The 17692-nt window shown below is 43.1% G+C and overlaps 1 protein-coding gene across 2 annotated transcripts in view; it reads left to right on the forward strand.

Annotated features, from left to right (window-relative positions):
- Positions 1-17692, forward strand: part of LOC105380215 (thrombospondin type-1 domain-containing protein 7A) — a 57488-nt gene that overhangs the window by 35402 nt on the left and 4394 nt on the right. Inside the window, exons 3-20 of one of the 2 annotated variants that reach the window (XM_048626702.1) lie at positions 4302-4401; positions 5325-5423; positions 8741-8886; positions 9207-9332; positions 10583-10788; positions 11079-11184; positions 11418-11626; positions 12056-12142; positions 12298-12406; positions 13342-13496; positions 13766-13878; positions 14376-14485; positions 14796-14981; positions 15481-15625; positions 16142-16240; positions 16330-16430; positions 16744-16924; positions 17280-17441. In XM_048626702.1, the coding sequence (XP_048482659.1) occupies positions 4302-4401; positions 5325-5423; positions 8741-8886; positions 9207-9332; positions 10583-10788; positions 11079-11184; positions 11418-11626; positions 12056-12142; positions 12298-12406; positions 13342-13496; positions 13766-13878; positions 14376-14485; positions 14796-14981; positions 15481-15625; positions 16142-16240; positions 16330-16430; positions 16744-16924; positions 17280-17441 (2440 nt within the window). Of the gene's footprint in view, positions 1-4301; positions 4402-5324; positions 5424-8740; positions 8887-9206; positions 9333-10582; positions 10789-11078; positions 11185-11417; positions 11627-12055; positions 12252-12297; positions 12407-13341; positions 13497-13765; positions 13879-14375; positions 14486-14795; positions 14982-15480; positions 15626-16141; positions 16241-16329; positions 16431-16743; positions 16925-17279; positions 17442-17692 lie in introns of both variants that reach the window. The other variant, XM_048626701.1, reaches the window with a different exon arrangement.

Genomic DNA, 17692 nt, shown 5'->3' on the forward strand with positions numbered 1-17692 from the left:
GGAAATAAATTCATTTCAGCATGAAACATTGGCGGCTGAAACCTCATTTTATTGCGGATTTTTATGATCATATAAAATATTCAGTGCATTTCATATTTCACAAACGACAGAGCCTGTCGCTGAGTGTTCAGATATATTAGCTCCATTTTGTAAAACATTTTGCTGCTATTTTATGAAACCAAAGTTATGTACTCTGTGCGGATCACCTCGACCGTTGGGAAACTATAACTGTACGGTTCGAAGGAAGTGGCGGTGCACCTGTTGGTTCTTTATGAAGATGAGGAAATGCCACTGTTGAGGTAGCTGTTAGCCTGTAGAGTCTTCCAAAGAAAACACCGGTATTGCTGTTCACTGTTAACTTCGAGTGTCTCTGGAGATCTTCACTGTAGGCTGTTACTAGTGGACTGTATGTTGTTTACTGTTTTGCTGTTACTATTAGACTGACTTGTTTACTCGCCGGACACGTCTCTTTATATAGGCCGGCGAGCGATCTTCCCGTAAGTTCCAGAGATACTCGAGGTTACCATTTATTATTATTACAAAGGTAGGCAGGTAGTCGAACAACTATAAGTACTTAACTACTTAACTATTTAGTGCCCAGAACCTTCGCGAGCGTAATTGAACTAACTACTCGATCTAGTTATTTCTATGAACTGTTTACAAATAAAATGAACTATTTACAATGAAGACTAACTATGAACTATAACGTCTTCAGTCGTTCCGTACATACTCATTATAACACTTTATAGAGAAATCATAAATCATGATGCTCACTATTTCTATTGAATCAAAAAGATAACAATAACGCTGTTAAGTAAACTTTCAGTGTTTAGCGTAGCTGTAGAATTTTCTAGTTACTTTTAGCATTTCTCAGCTTTAACGTAGACTTTCATTGTTCTTCTAAACGAGAGCACGTGCGATGAGACCGAGAAATCGCTGAGCAAGTTGTCTCGCTGGCTGGACACGGGAATGAGACGCCGTTTGTGCCACTGTGCCACGGAACTGGGGGGTCTCTGTATAATATACAGGGTGTTGCAAAAAGGGTATACTAGGCCGAAACCTACATGTGCAGCATAAATCTAAAGTCATTGTCCATAGTAAAAAAGTCACGTGATCAACATAGTTTCTATGGAAAAAAAAAATTCGCCAATTTTGAAATTCTGATTTCAGTTTCGGGCTTAGATATACCATGCTGCACATGTAGGTTTCGGCTTAGTATACCCTTTTTGCAACACCCTGTACATGACGAAAAACGGAGCGCCACTGCGCGAGCCAAGACACTATCTCGAAGTATTAAACGTTTTCCGTCAGTATAGAGTAACCCTACTGTAATGCAATTTTCTTTAAAGCTATTTTCTTTTCCAACTACACCTAATACACATGTGGTGCTAACAGTGAAGAAAACTGGATAGGGACAGACACTCTGATCTGCAGCTTTCTTTTGTTTAACAGAGGTAAACATAAGAGTAGCTACGACTGGTAAAATAATAATAAGTGGATATTTTTGGTTCCAAATATTAAAATAATGTTATTCGCGATTTCATAACTCTCCCAGTAATCTCTGATCTCAGTTGCATAATAAAGAATAAAAATATATAACTCAAACCTATTTTGTTTTTAAAAGTAACTTTGGTACTTCTCTTGACTGAGTTTTTATGCCAACTTTCCTATTGTTTCAAGTTTTCAACTAAACAAACTTTTAATTTTGTTCGCTCTACTCTCTGTTTTGTTTCGCGACGGATTCATAACTTTACCTCCTGCATTAAGCTTTTAGAAGGTTTAGGAGCTCTTATTACAGTGGGGCAAAGCACACTTTTGTGCCGTATTTATGAGTGCCAGGGGACCGTTTATAGTAACTGTGCAAATGTCAGCGCTGAATAGTAAATTACGTTTTTGTTCCCGTCGTTTATTTAATTTAGCTTGCTGGAGGTATGGTTTGTTGTTTTGCCGAGTTTTATCAGAGCTGAATAAGTACACGAGGAATGACCTCGACTCTTTATTTCATGAAGCGTTAAATAGTAGTATAGTACTTTGCTTGTTTTGATAATTCTCTTTATTTCAGCACTAGCTGTTCCCGCGAGCTTCACTTCGCCTTAAAAAGTTTTCCCGTGGGAAATCCGGGATAAAAAGTAGCCTATGTTCTTTCCCAGGGTCTATACCATATTTATACCAAATTTCATTCAAATCCGTTCAGTAGTTTTGGCGTGAAAGAGTAACAGACAGACAGACAGACAGACAGACAGACAGACACAGTTACTTTCGCATTTATAATATTAGTTAGGATTACATGTAAACATAAAATATAACCTCTATATCTAAGACATCACTTTTGTGTATTCGTAACTTTAACTCATAAGGTTGCTCAATGTGAAATTAATTCAACCGGGTAAAATTCGGCCCAACGATGCCGCGTAGGATATGAACACTTTCAATGGCTGAATATCTCCGGCCTTCTATAGAACTGGAGTTTCGGAACCGGCTACAAACGAGGAATTCAAATTACGTGTACAAATTTTCCGAAGCAAAATATTCCTACTTTTACACTATAATGTAAACAGAACTTCATCTTTCGTCATAATATTATCAAGGGAGTTTTAGTCCACAATCTACAAACACGACAGTAGAAGCTCTTAGGGTTTCCTGCACAGTTTCCAAGCTAATTAATTAGATCCACCCTGTTGACGGGCTTCTATCGAATTAGAGCGTCTTCTGGAGCCCCCTCTATAACCGATTATGTGTCGGGTACTGACTTCTTAGCGGACCTATTACGTAACTTAACCCACTTAATGTATACAAATCACTTTTGGTAACTACTATTAATAATATAATTGTGGGGACATCCGACCCCAAGCTAGGCGGAGCCTGTGTTATGGGTATCGGACAGCTGATATATCTACACAAATACATAGATACATACATATTCAATATAAATATCAACACCCAAGACCCGAGTACAAATATTTGTCTTTAAACAAATATCTGCCCCAGCCGGGAATCGAACGCGGGACCTTCGACATAGCAGCTAGCAGCTAGCAGATTGCTATTGCGTACAACTTAACTAAATAGGAGTACAAAAACGACATGATTTTTCCCCCAAAACTAAAGAATTTATTCAGACATTTTTGTCAGAGTGTTGAATATTTTACAGCAGGTTTACCTCTATTCTCTCTATCGATCCATGGTTTTAAAATGTGTATGGTATATTTATAAAAATAATTTCATTCTAAACTCATTAACTTTAGTTATGTTTATGTGAGCTTTTTAGCTTAACTATATTAATTTGCTCCATACAGAGAGTTGGCAACCTGCTACGTAATACGGAGGCGTGGGCACACGACTACTTGGGACTTGTTAGAAGTGTGTTTGCTGAGATAGTGAGTCACTAATGAGTGACTATCTCATAAGGGGCTTATTAACTGCAAGTTTCAAACTGTCGAGTGAAATGGTGTAGTTTAGGTAGCTATAGAATTCGAATCGTGATATATGATAGAGATTTAAATTTGACTAAAACCTCCAAAAGCTTCCTGTGTTTAAAATTAAAGTTAAGTCAAGTTATTGTTGTTGGAACTTATTCTTCTTTAGAATAATTTATTATTACTGTGATCTAAAAAAAATAACCCGCTTTTTTCGCTCTCAAGTTTGAAACCAATTTAACGACTAAAGTCAACCAACTTTTAAATTAAAGTTATATCAAAACATTCAAAACCAACGATGGATAACGTTTAACTTGATAAGCTAATGTAAATGAGGAAATCATTTCGTAATTATGTAAATCAAGTAAAACGCCCCTTAATTTAAAAGATAACTTTATGGAATAAAATTTAATATTTCGCTGGTGTTCTTCGCTTGTGCCTGATTATTAAAATTATGTTTTATACCTAAAGTTAAAAGAGTTAACTTTTGCGCAAAAAGTAAAAGGTTTCAATTAGGTACTCTAGGTAAGTAATTTGCCAAATTGCAAAATTCCTGGTTTTACAGGAGTGGCCACGACCTCGACCTGGTTTCCTTGGCCGATAAATTTCAGCCCTGGCATGCCGCCAATACAAACTCAAACTTTAAAAAGTTATGCGCTGGCCACTAACATTTGCTGAAGAATAAAATGTCACGACCTCGAAAAAAAAACAGGCCACTTACAGAATAAAAGAAGAATAAATCATCGCGCTTCTTACTTTTCAAATTTAAAACAAATGACTATGGAATGGTGTTTTTCCTTGTTTTTGTTGTCTCGCATAATTTATTAGCGTTCTTTTATTTACACGGATGATTTTCGTGGAAATGAAAAATGTTTTTTCTTGTTCTAGTGTCTGGCAGCAGTGACGCCGAGTACTCGGTGTACGTCGGCAAATGGACGGAATGTGTGCCGCTCGCTGAGGGCGAACACGCCGCTAGAACAAATAAAAGGTATTCTTTTATGAATTGTTTGTCTTACAGAAAGTTTATGGTGGTGTCCTGTGAAAATGTGGTATACACAGTTTCAATATTTAAAGAGGACTGTTAGATTTATAACGTTGAGGGAAAAAATATATTTAAGTACTTATCTAAGATATTTATTTTAGACACACACACACACACCTTGTACTAATGTACTACCTTGCGGGGTAGGCAGAGATGCATTGCTGCACCCACTTTTCGCCAGAGTGTTATGTTAGTCCCAATGTAATAGGGGGCGGCCTATTGCCATTTTACGGGCACATCCAAGACCCGAGAACAAATATCTGTGTTTAAACAAATATTTGCCCCAGCCGGGAATCGAACCCGGGACCTTCGGCTTAGTAGTCAGGGTCGCTAACCACTACGCCATTCGGTTGTCTTGATACTACGATTCGTATCTTAGATAAGTACTTAAATATAGTTATTTAACAAACGTGCACGCGATTTAAATGAATACCTCTGTTAGATCACCACTATGCAAGAACGGTGGGTTCGAATCCCGCCCCGCTACACGGGTTCGTTATCGACGTCAATAAACTCGTTTAGTGCGCGTTCCACCAATCACAGCGCCGTATTTATGGCAAATGGCGATATAGTGACGTTTACCTACGTCGATGACAAACCCGTGTAGCGGCAGCACCACCCAAATTACAGGCTCCGGCTAGTTTGGAGTCGGGTGGCCGTTTCTTAAATGTTACACATTAAGTAGTTATAATGATAGATAGATAGATAGATAAAATATTATTTATTTGTACACACACATAAAATAAACTTACATTACATAACTTAAATACTAACACATATGTACAGATATGGCGGTCTTATCGCTTAAAGCGATTTATTCAAGACAACCTTAGGGTGGAATGATGATGAGTTGATGATGTTGCTCGCAGACTGGACGTGTCGGACTCGCTGGTGCACACTCCCCGGTTGGGGGTGCAGCGCCGCCCCGTGCAGTGCCGTAGGAAGGACGGACGGTTCGTCGAGGCTATGTGAGTTACAGATTTTTTATATGGGCTATTTTTTGTGAACTGGGAGGACATTTTTTTCAATAATATTTCACACGTAAGTATAGCACCATTGGCAGCCTATTGCAGATAAAAAAAATTCTAAGTATGATTAATTTTCCAAATTAATTAATATTGAGTAGAGTAACTTAGAGTATGTAAGTATATTGAGGAAACGCCAACATGCTACCAAGATCATCTTTGATTTCAGATACCTGCTTAAGATACATGTTTTCGGTATGGAAGACCCAACCCTTGTCTTTATTCATACTTACAGTAAGGCGCCTAGATAAGATATTCAAAACTCATGTAATCCAAACGATCTCAACTTATTCTTTCAACCTTGTATAGAAACTGGGTCAAAATGCTCTAGGAATATTGATGGCCTCTAATATTGACGGCTCTGCACTTTGGGAAAGCCCTTAAAGTTTCAATGGGGAAGTACTTTATGTGGCAAAGAGGGTATTTTTTGTCGCGATTTGTTGCTAAGCACGATTTTATGTAAGGAAAATATCGCGTAAAGTTACGATCCCTTTAATCTTTCCGAGGGGTGACGCAGGTGTTTGAACTCACCTGCGCAAAGTTAAATTCACAATTTTAATACTGTGTTTTTATCGCTAGAGAAATCATCTAAAAAGTTAGAAAATATAAGTTAGGTACATAGTGCTTAGGTACCTTTACCCATACGACATACGTTTTACTTTGATTATTGAAATTTGAATCATTAATAACAATATTACGCTATTGCCAATTATCATCATATCATAACGTAGTGAAAGCTGAAATGTTAATTTTTCACAACGATCCGTGATAATCCCAATAGAGCTCATTATCATTACAACAGGTGGCTGGCTAATTAAAAATGCAAGAGTAGCGGCATTACCACACTCGGCGCCGTAATCCGATTGAACTTCCACCTTCTGTGAACACACTCTGTCTGGCTATTTCCAACTACCCGCTTGCTGAATAATAGACTAGCGTATGCTTAATTTAGATGACTTTCCTGGAGTTCTTGAATCTAAAGAAAGCACTTAACGGTAATTTATTTTTAGTTACTGTGAAAATATTATCTCAGTCCTAATACTTTCGGTATCAACAGCCATTTACTGTAAATCAGTGTTTTTCAACCTGTGGGTCGCGACCCCCTGGGGGGTCGCGAAGCTTCTATAGGGGGGTCGCCAAAGGGCGAAAAAACTGGGAACTTTAGTACAAAAACAATAAAGACAATTAGTACTCATACTTTAAAAATTAAAAAAATCTTAAATGCGTAGGCTGAGCTTGTTTTTTATTAATTAAATTATCTCATGGAACTGTTTTAGTACAATAGACCACATCCACACAGTAAGGCAGATTACACAGAATACCGAAGAGTATAATCAGCCTCTGTGTCTAGCCTTTGTGGACTATGGAAACGCCTTCAAATCCATCGAGACATGGGAAATTTTGGTAGCGTTGTAGAGATTTCAAATCGAATGGCGCTATATCGAGGAGTTGAGGAGTCTGTACGATGCCGCCGGACTTGGCATAATATGTATAAATGGCGAGTACATGACACACCTCTCTGCTTCGCGGACGACATCGTTATTATGCCAGAATCTCTGCAGGAACTCAGCTGGATGATGGAAGTGGCCTAAATGCTGCTTCCCAACGATGCGGCTTCGGGGTATTTTGGACAAGACGAAAGTCATATAGGTACAATGCTCACATCGAACTGGAGCCGATGATCGTTGGTGAGGCAACAATCGAATTTGTGCAAGATATGTCTACCTCGGGGAGACAAAAGGCAAATTCGGCTAGGCAGAAGCAACTTCGACAAGGAGGCTGCAAGGCGCATCCAACTGGGTTGGGCTGTATTCGGAAAACTTCGTCAGCACATATTCTCCTTGGCCATGGCCATCCCTCAGAGCCTGAAGACTAAAGATTTCAACCAGTGCGTCCTGCCAGTGATGAAGTATGGTGCAGAGACGTGGGCACTGACGGTAGGACTAGTCCAACGATTTAAAGTCGCTCAGCGTGCTATGGAGAGAGCTATGCTTGGGGTTTCTCTGATAAATCGTATCGGAAATGAGGTTTTCCGTCAGTCAGAGGATTAAGATTACTGGCATAGCTGTCAAAATATGCAAGCTGAAGTGGCAGTGTGCTGGTCATATCTGCCGAAGAACCGATAACCGTTGGGGTAGACGAGTTCTTGAGTGGAGACCACGAATAGGCAAACGTAGCGTGGGTAGGCGTTCCTGCCTAGTTCAAAGACGACGACCACAAGTATTTTTTTTTTGTAAAGCCAGGTAGTTTGTTTTTTTTACTCTCATTTCACCGTTGAAAACTTTTATTCAAGATATTCAAATGCTCAAAAAAGTCAGATAGAAAAAGCTAATTTCGAAAAAGAAATTCCGGGTCGCAATGGCATTAGTTGTACGTACCTATGTACATGGCCAAACGTATTCTAACCCCCTTATTCATAGAGAAGTTACAGAACGTTTTAACTAATAAACTGTTTTGTCCCTCTCCGACGAAGAACAATTTGTTCTTTGACAGAGAGGGACAAAACAGTATATTAGTTAAAACGTTTTGTAACTTTTCTATGAATAAGGGGGTTAGTGTGTAATTCTAAAAGAATGTGTTTTTAAATCCCATAAGTATGTACTACTTTGAATCCTAATCATGGAGACCATCAATACGTCGTATGGAATGAATATTGGGAATACTGTAACATACACATACATACGAGTACATGATAAAAAACCGAAAGGGTCAAGGGGGTCGCGAAATATTTTTTTATACCAGGAGGGTCGCGTCATGAAAAAGGTTGAAAAACACTGCTGTAAATAAATTTCGTGTCTTTCAATTAGAGTAGAACCCACATTATTAAGTTCTTCTCTACCATGAGGGTACGTAGGACCAGACCTCAAGTGTCTCGAGCAAGGCATCTTATGCATCAGGGGCATCTCTGTCGATTGGTGTGAAACTCGTAACAAATTAAGTGCTGCTTTTTCGGCTTCCCACTTGCAATATGCCTATTTATTTACCCACTACTTTCTATCAGACACAGACACAGAAAGGATTCACATCCAAAAGGTCAATTATTACCAAGTCACGACAAACTCTACTTCAGCTCTAGGATTTATCACTGACACGCGCTACGAAGAATACGAGTTGTTGACTCAACATCCTCCTTGATTCGACCATGATTCCATTTATACTCAACCTTCTCTTATCACCCAGATTCTGTGGTCCCCCGCTACATGAACTCGGATTCGACCATGATCTCATTTATACCTACTCAATGTTATCTTATCACTCAGGTTCTGTGGTCCCCCACTGCTGTCAGTGAGCACGAGCCGGGTGTGCGTGGTGCGCGAGGAGTGTTCCCTGGCCGAGTGGCTCCCGTGGCGGCCGCGGGCCGACGGCGCGCTGGTGCGGACGCGACGGGTTAGGCGACTGCCGCAAGGTATTTCAACGACATTCTTAGGTGCGGATAGCCATCAGCGGAGGCCCTTAGTATAATCTTCTCAACAGACATTCTCTATAAACCTTTTCATCCTCATAGGCTACGTTATCTTTGTAGAGGATATGTGGAAACAGTCAATAAGGGCTGAAGGCATGTCAAGAGTCTTTTTATAGTTCGTCCCCTACGGTCTACACTTGAGGTTAGCAATCAACCTGATTTCCGTCTTTAACAAACGCTCTGGTGGTCTTGTGTTTTGTGAAAGTGTGCTTATTCACCAACATAATTATTTTATTTACCATAATTCCCCCTCATCCTTAAAGGTGGAGGCAAGGAATGCGACATAGTGGAGGAGATCCGTCTGACGGCGCTGGAGTCCTCAGCCCACTGGGTGGCGGGCGCGTGGGGCGCGTGCCGCGTGGCCGTGGAGCAGGTCGCCGCCAGGACCCGTGAGTATTAACGACGCATGACAGTGCTTATGTGCAGTGATTATGTTTTTCTAAAAGAAAAAGGTCGAAGACAAGTGTAGTACACTCATTTTGAACAAAATTTATGAACGAATAAAAAGAGAGCATTTGAGGCACTTGGTTGCCGCAATACAAGAATAGCAACCGCTATAGCATCGGTCAGCAACAGGCGGACCGCGGTCCGTTTGTGGACCGCGAAAGGTTGAACTTCGGACCGCCAAATATTGTAATGTAGGCATGTCAAGTATAAATAAATACTTTGAATATTATTGTAATATTTTAAAACAATCTAACTTAGTACCTACCGAATCTAATAAATCTGTTTTAAAACATCTATATCGATCAAAAACATCGCGCCGCCGACTCGCCACGCGCGCTCTGTTCATAGGTAGGTACTTATAGCTTCTCCGACGACCATAATAAATATAATAAGTACAACATTTTTGGCATATTTTAATATAGAGCAGTGGTGGCGTAGTGGATAAGACCTCGTCCTCTCAATCAAGAGGCCGTGGGTTCAAATCCTAGCCTGTACCAATGAATTCTTTCAATTATGTTTTCACTTAAGGAGTTTAAGAACAATAATACTTACCACGTGCTCTTACGGTGATGGAAAACATCGTGAGGAAACCTGCACATCTAGATTCTTCGTCACTTCAAATGGAAATAATCGATCTGCAAGAAGATGTGTCTTTGCAAATATATAAAAAGGTGTCAACTGAAGGATTTTGGGTCAAACATGTCCCAGAAGAATATCAAAATTGACTATTTTTGGTTCGACAAACATATGCGAAAGACCTTTTTAAAATTTTCAGAATTATTTGAACAACAAATATTGTTTGAGATTAACAGACGCTCACAGAAGACACTCTTCGAATTAGCTGTTCTTCACGAGAACCAAACTATAAAAACCTGGCTTAAGACCGCCGATACAATTTTTCTCACTAATTTTAGTAATAAATAGCTGGACTTACTTATTATATCAGTTGTTTTTTTTTCTGGACCTTTACAAATTTTTCGACCAATATCCGGACTCTACCTAAAACTACTTGCCGACCCCTGCGCTATAGGGTCCCACCAAAAGCGATCGATAGCGTGATTATGACTCAAAAATTTATTTCCACATTGGTGCATTTATAAACATGTAGATAGTAGTATAATTTTCACTTAAATTGACATTTACTTTTCTTCATCAGTGACTTCTGGTGTAATCATAATCATAAACCCCCCAGCCCCCGACCACGACGACACCGACGACGACATCTACTCGGAAGACGACGACGAGGCGGCGGAGTACTTGGACGACAAGGCGGCGGCGGCGGCGTGCGGCGGCGGCGTGCAGCGGCGAGACGCGACGTGCGTCCGGTCTGACGGTAGAGCGCTGCATGCCGCGCAGTGCGCTCATGCGCCGATGCCGAAGCTTGTGCAGCCTTGTGAGGTGAGATCATTTATAAATTCTGTCTGATGAAATACAGGGTGTTGCAAAATTAATATGCTAAATCCAAGGAGGGTGACTTGTGAGGTGAGATATATTTTAAAAAATCTGTCTGTGATGGTGTTGCAAAATTTATATTATTATGCAATCCAAGGAGGGCGACTCTGGGGGTCATTTTCAGCAACTTTTGTTCTACAACTATTGAAAATTCATGAAAAACGCCCTGTAAATTTTTGAGTCGGTACTCGGTCGGCGCTCTGAGAGGAGATCTTAATTAAATACTATATTTTCAGGTACCATGTCCACGGGACTGCGAGGTTGGAGAGTGGAGCGAGTGGGGAGCGTGTCAGCCGACCGATGGATGTCCTTTGTATCCTGTACAACAGCTTACTACTACTGGTACGTAACACTGCGTCAAGACCAAACATACAATCCCTTCACCTTCGTTATACTTTTTATACTTCAATAAACTCATTGGCACACATTACGACCGGGTTTTTGAGCTCGCATCTTTGTAGTTAGAAGCGGGTACGCCGATTGATCCAATTGATCTACACAATATTAACTATAGTACTTGCCTACTCTTTTTTTCTTGACTGCATAACTACATTATCACTCTGTCTCCACCCCAGGCTACAGCGTCCGGCGACGCCGCGTAACCACGGCAGCATCCCGCGGGGGCGCCCCCTGCCCGCCTCTAGAAGAGAAGCGCTCGTGCGCCGCGCCGCGTTGCGCCTCGTGGCGAGCGCTGCCGTGGGGCGCCTGCGTGCTCACCCAGCCGCACACTGCCTGTGGACCGGGGAGGCGGACCAGGGAGCTGAGATGTGTGGGGCATGATGGGGTGAGTGGCTTGAGAGGAAAGCTGAAGGTGAATAGTTGGAGCGTGGATGGTTTCTCGTTTGTCTTTTTATAAAATGTTGAGCGCATTGTGTTATAAGAATTGGCAGTATCATGATACTAGATTTTTAAGGATGTCGTCATTAGGTCAATCAGTAATCAGCCCGTTTATTGCTGACTGCTGGAAAAGTACCTCCCACAAGTAGCGCCCCTATACTCTGTCCCAACCAAATAACTGTCCAAGGTTATGTCTGAGTCTATGGCTATGTATGAGTCCAGAGGCCTCGAGGGCGTTCCAGACTTCAAAATTTCCATCGAACTCATCACCAGCCTATAGAAGTCCACTGCTGGACGTAGGCCTCTCCCAAAGCACGCCACTGGATGCGATCTTTAGCTTTCCATCGAACTATATTTACCTAAATTTTCACAACAGAAGGAAGCCCAGCGCGCGTGGTGCAGCGGCACGGGCGCGCCGGCCCGCTCGGAGCGGTGCCGCATCGCGTGCGCCGGCGACTGCGTGGTGTCCTCGTGGGCGCCCTGGTCCCCTTGTAGTGCGCCCTGCAGCAGCCCCGGCCTGCCCCCGCCCACCAGGACTAGGCGGCGGCACATACTGGCTCATGCTTCTCCTAGTAAGTTATTTTTGATTAGGAATCATTGTGTGTAGGAGACGGTGAGGTGTCCTCCTGGGCGCCCTGGTCCCCTTGTAGTGCGCCCTGCAGCAGCCCCGGCCTGCCCCCGCCCACCAGGACTAGGCGGCGACACATACTGGCTCATGTTTCTCCTAGTAAGTTACATGTATTAAGATTGTTCTATAGAGAATTAGGAATCTTTGTGTGTTAGAGACTGCGTGGTGTCCTCCTGGGCGCCTTGGTCCCCTTGTAGTGCTCCCTGCAGCAGCCCCGGCCTGCCCCCGCCCACCAGGACTAGGCGACGGCATATACTGGCTCATGCTTCTCCTAGTAAGTTATTGAAAGAAAGAAGCAGTGTTGCTGCTTTTACCCTGGATTATGATGTGTGTTAGAGACTTCGTGGTGTCCTCCTGGGCGCCGTGGTCCCCTTGTAGTGCGCCCTGCAGCAGCCCCGGCCTGCCCCCGCCCACCAGGACTAGGCGGCGTAAGTTATTTGTACTGCTTTCAAGCCATTCTGGATCATTCAGGTTAGGTCTTAAGCCTCGTATTCACTAGGCGACAAATTGTCGCAGAACCTGTCTAGGCACATGTCGTCTACGTGTCGCCGCGACGTTGCGCTCTGTTCTGCGACGTCGCACGCGACTATACAGCGACATCTACGTGTCGCAGAACAGGTTCCGTGTTTTGGCTCGCGAGACAGAACTTCCTGCGACATCAGTCTAGCGCATAGAGTTTTTTTTTTACTAGGTCTAGCGACCGCTGTTGCAGAGTGTGGACGCGTGCGCGACTTCTGTATCACGACATGTTACCAAAATGTTCTGAGAACACGCACCGTAGATGTTCTGTAACAGTCTCAGAACTTGTGCCCTAGTGAATTCGAGGCTTTAGTATAGCTTGATTGAAGATATTGGCCAGAACGTTTTGACAAATGCATCAAGTTTGACAAATTTTGCCAAGCATAGGTTTCTAACTACTGTTTTAAACAGGCTTCCATGCACTCAAAACCTTTCAAATTAACCTTAAATAAAAAGCTAAAATAACCCTACCAATTCAGCGAGGTTTCAATGATTAAACCGGCATCTCTTTGCAGACGGCTGGCCCTGCCCCTCCCCTGAACAACTGGTGCAGCAAGAAGCGTGCAACTCACACGCGTGCGCGGCGTACTCGTGGCTCGCCACGCCGTGGGGGCCGTGCGAGCGCCGCACCGACGACTTTATGCCATCCAGCAACTACACTGACTTCTTGGTAAGAACTTGGCTGACTAAATACTTGAATTGAGTAAATTGGATGTGTATGAAAGGGTTTTATGTGTAAACACAAAAGCAGTGGATTTCCACATGAAAGCTAAAGTTGCTGATAGATAGTCAATGCAGAGGAAATAATCTGGAAAGCTAATCCTGATAATTGATTCATATTTACATAGAACTTGTATAAGGGGGTAAACCATCAAGCTAAGCCAACTCCGTAAGGGATTAAATTGAATGAAACACTGTTAAACATGAATTTTCTCCCAGGACGGGGACACATTCAACGAGAGTGACGAAGAGGAGCCGTGCATCGAGGAGGGAGAGATGACGAGGGAGGTGATGTGCGTGCAGAACAATGCCGACGTCGTCAGAGAAGCTCTGTAAGTACACTCCCTCAACTAAGCTATATAGTCGGTTAATAGCCGACACTACCTGGGTCCCCTTCCCAGGTGTCTGTGTAGATTTTCCTCCAGGAGTGCAAAAAAAATAATAATACAATCATATTTTATTAAAAATATACAATATATATATATAAAAGATAAAATATATATAATAAGCTTCCACATTGAGTAGTGAGTAGTTCAAAGATGAAGATGAAAAACATCTAAACTCTCACAATATATTGATCTCTCAAAAAGGCACGGATATAAAGTCTGTGGAGAGATAATAAAATCTTTAAAAAAAAAACTAAGCTATAAAATACGTTACTCTAATATTTGAGTATCTTCCTACATTAAACCAGATTCTAGAAATTGGAGGTATCCCTTCTATGGACGAATAATATATACCTAACCAACTAAGCTTATAAGTATCTTGGTTCAAAATAAAGGGACCTTCAAGAAATTGTCGGTATTAATTCTATGTACATATATTGCAGTTGCGTTCCCCTCCGTCGCCCGGAGTCCCGCCGAGCCTGCACTGTGCGGTGCAAGCGCGGCTGCCGAGTGGAGGCCTGGCTGCCCTGGTCTACCTGCCCCAACACTTGTGGTAAGATACCTATATGATTCATTATTATCTGTCTATTCAAGGTCTTTCTCCATTAATCCAAGATATTGCTAATTACTGAAGCCTGCATAATTTTTCTTTGTTACAAAGTAGCCAACACTCTATCAGTCAACACTGCTTAGAGTTTGTAAGTTTGATGACTTAGGGTGACCTAAGCCAGTCATATCATTAATTATCACTTCCAACCTGGCCCAACACTTTTAAAAAGCTCAAAAATCACGCACATCGCCCATCCAAAAGCGACAGTCAACAGAAACCCCAGAACACTCATTCAAACGCTATCATCCCCCAGATCCCGGCAAACAAGTGCGCATGCGCAAAGTGTACGGCGGCCCCAACTGCGGGCCGGTGCAGGAGACGCGCGACTGCCCGCTGCCCAAGACCTGCAAGTCGCGTGACGCCGCCTGGGTCGCCGGCGAGTGGACCACGTGCCGCCTGCCGCCGGGGGTGACCTGTGGCGATGGGTTCAGAGTTCGGAGTAAGTATTAAATAGCTTGTATCTATATATTGGTTAGTGGCTATATAAAACATTTAATTATGCTACACAAGCGGAAAAGATTCACCACGGTGACTAGCTCTAGACCAGCCCTATTGTGACACCGATGTTTTATTTATTGTTCATTGCGCGCGTTGAACTCTTTTATATAAATTTATCACATGCTACGCCGTAGCCGAAGGGCAACACATTTTTTTATTGTTTATAGCAAGGCATAGTATATAATCTGGATCTGTTCAGCCAGGTGCCAAGTTACGTGACTCTATGCATGAGTACTGACCATAAAGAGGAAATCATACGTAGTACCTACATGGGGGTGCATGAAAAGAGCCTCTCCGAGTGACGTATAACTGTACTTTATATACGTCCGGCGTGCCCTGAGCAGTCAGCAACTAACAACTCGCTAATCCTTTCACCCATGTTCAGCTCCAGTATTAGTCACTATGAAGAAGAATAATAACTGACCCACCTCTCGTCACAGGTATCTGGTGCGGCTCAGAGTCTCACCGCGTAGAGTCGGGCTCGTGCGCGGGGCAGGCCGTGCCGGTGAGCGCGGCCGCCTGCCACGTGCCGTGCGGGAGTGTCGCGCCGCTCACTTGTGCCACTGTGTGTGCTGATCCCTTGAAGTGAGTAAGGAGTTTTGGGGTAACAAGGGCATCATTTAGATTTAAGGCGGCGGGTACCAAATGGTCAAACATCAGTTTGGTGGCAATATAGCCTACGTCATCATCAGACAACACTATAATTCACTGTTGGAAATAAGCTTCTTCCTTGGCTGCTGTTGATTATATATTATGGCTCGGAGTCTCACCGCGTAGAGTCGGGCTCGTGCGCGGGGCAGGCCGTGCCGGTGAGCGCGGCCGCCTGCTACGTGCCGTGTGGGAGCGTCGTGCCGTTGACTTGTGCTACTGTGTGCGCTGATCCTTTGAAGTGAGTAAGGAGTTTTGGGGTGGCCCGATCACTAATTTTTGCGTTTCAGCGTGTACCAAATGGTCAATACTTATTGTAATTGTGTTAAACCACGTTAGTTCGGCGTCAATACCTTCTTTGCCTCCTTTGGCTGCTGATGAAATAGTCCTCTTCCCCGTTGTGTATAAGTGATCTCATGGAAAGAGCAATAATCATTACTTCTGTGTTCACAGATATCTGGATTCATCTGACCCTGATACCCCGGAGTGTATTTGCAAGAACGTGTCCCTAGAACTTCTGCCGGCCGACTCTGACTGCATCCTTCCACCTGGGTAATGTATTCTTCTTACACATATTTCCGACTTTGCCTTTAGAACCATGAACTTCAATATGTTAATTGAAGAAGTGCGTATTTCAACAGTCTGGAGTGCGGAGAGGGGCGGACGCTGCGAGCCGCGCGGTGCATGGTCGACGGGAGAGATGTCCCCATGGACGTGTGCAAGAAGTTCCATCCTTTGACAGGTATTCCCGTTAATACTCGAATACTATAATATTGAACGTATACTTTAGTGTAGTATAGATAGGTATATCAATCCCACCGAGCTCATCGCATTTAGCATCTGAGTTTAGCCATTATGCGTGAAATACCAATTTAGCCACTCAAGCTAAAGGCAAAAAGCCAAAAGATGACCTAGCTTCCTTAAGACTTCCCGAAGATATCTGAGGGTTTAGTCGGGTTTCGTATTTGTTTATTTGTACGTATTTGAATTTGCTTTAGTGTTTTTTATTGATATGCTAAGAAGACAAATACTAAAGCCATCTCCCTACCACCCAGGCCCCCGCCGCATCCGTGAAGCATCAACCGACGGTTTGACCTACGACAGCGAGTTCCCGCTGCTGCTGCGCGGCGCGTGCTCTGTGCAGTGCGCGCGCGACTGCGCCGTGGGCGCGTGGGCCGAGTGGGGCCCGTGCGCTGCTGAACCGGGGTCGCTCTCCGCGTTCCGGTTCCGTACTAGGTATTTATGTCGATTACTTATGTAGTATTATTCAGACCATTTTAAAGTCCATACAATGCATTATTCTATTCTTCCCAGATTCGATCATATTTTGGAAGTCTATGTAAATTCTAAGTCTAGAATCATGGTCACATATCCAATATTCACCACTGTCATATTGACTTCCACAACATAACCACTGTCATATTGACTTTCACAACATAGCCATGTGCTTTATTTCGCTCTCTTTTGGGCGTGGCGTAATCCATGATACATGGTAACTCCTGACTGGGCAATGGTGCAATGCATTTACTATATTTAGGACACACACTGAACTCTATCGATACTGAATAGCTAATACCACACACAACCCCAGGGAGGTGATAGAAGAGGGCACAGCGGGCGGGCGCGAGTGCGGCGCCACACTGCAGCGGGCGACGTGCGCGGTGTCGGCCCCGCGCTGGTTGACGGGCGACTGGTCCGTGTGCGCGCCGCGACGGGCACTCTGCGGCCGCGCTATCATCAACAGGACTGTCACGTGAGTAGTGAATTGAAGAGATGCAGGGTTTTTGTCATCAATAGGACAGTAACTATTAAATCAAGCGTAAGGGACTTCCATACCATCTACAGAAAGATGATAGAGGAGGGATCAATGGTCCAATGTGAAACCATAAAGTTGATACCCATTCCGCATACTTATCGTGGTTATATATCTGTTTTACAACCAGGCCACGGACTATTTGCTTATTTAGTTACATAATGTTGTTGGATACCAATAAAAGTAGAAAA

Source organism: Plutella xylostella, chromosome 17 (genome assembly GCF_932276165.1).
Source record: "Plutella xylostella chromosome 17, ilPluXylo3.1, whole genome shotgun sequence".
In the NCBI taxonomy this organism is placed as follows: domain Eukaryota; kingdom Metazoa; phylum Arthropoda; class Insecta; order Lepidoptera; family Plutellidae; genus Plutella; species Plutella xylostella.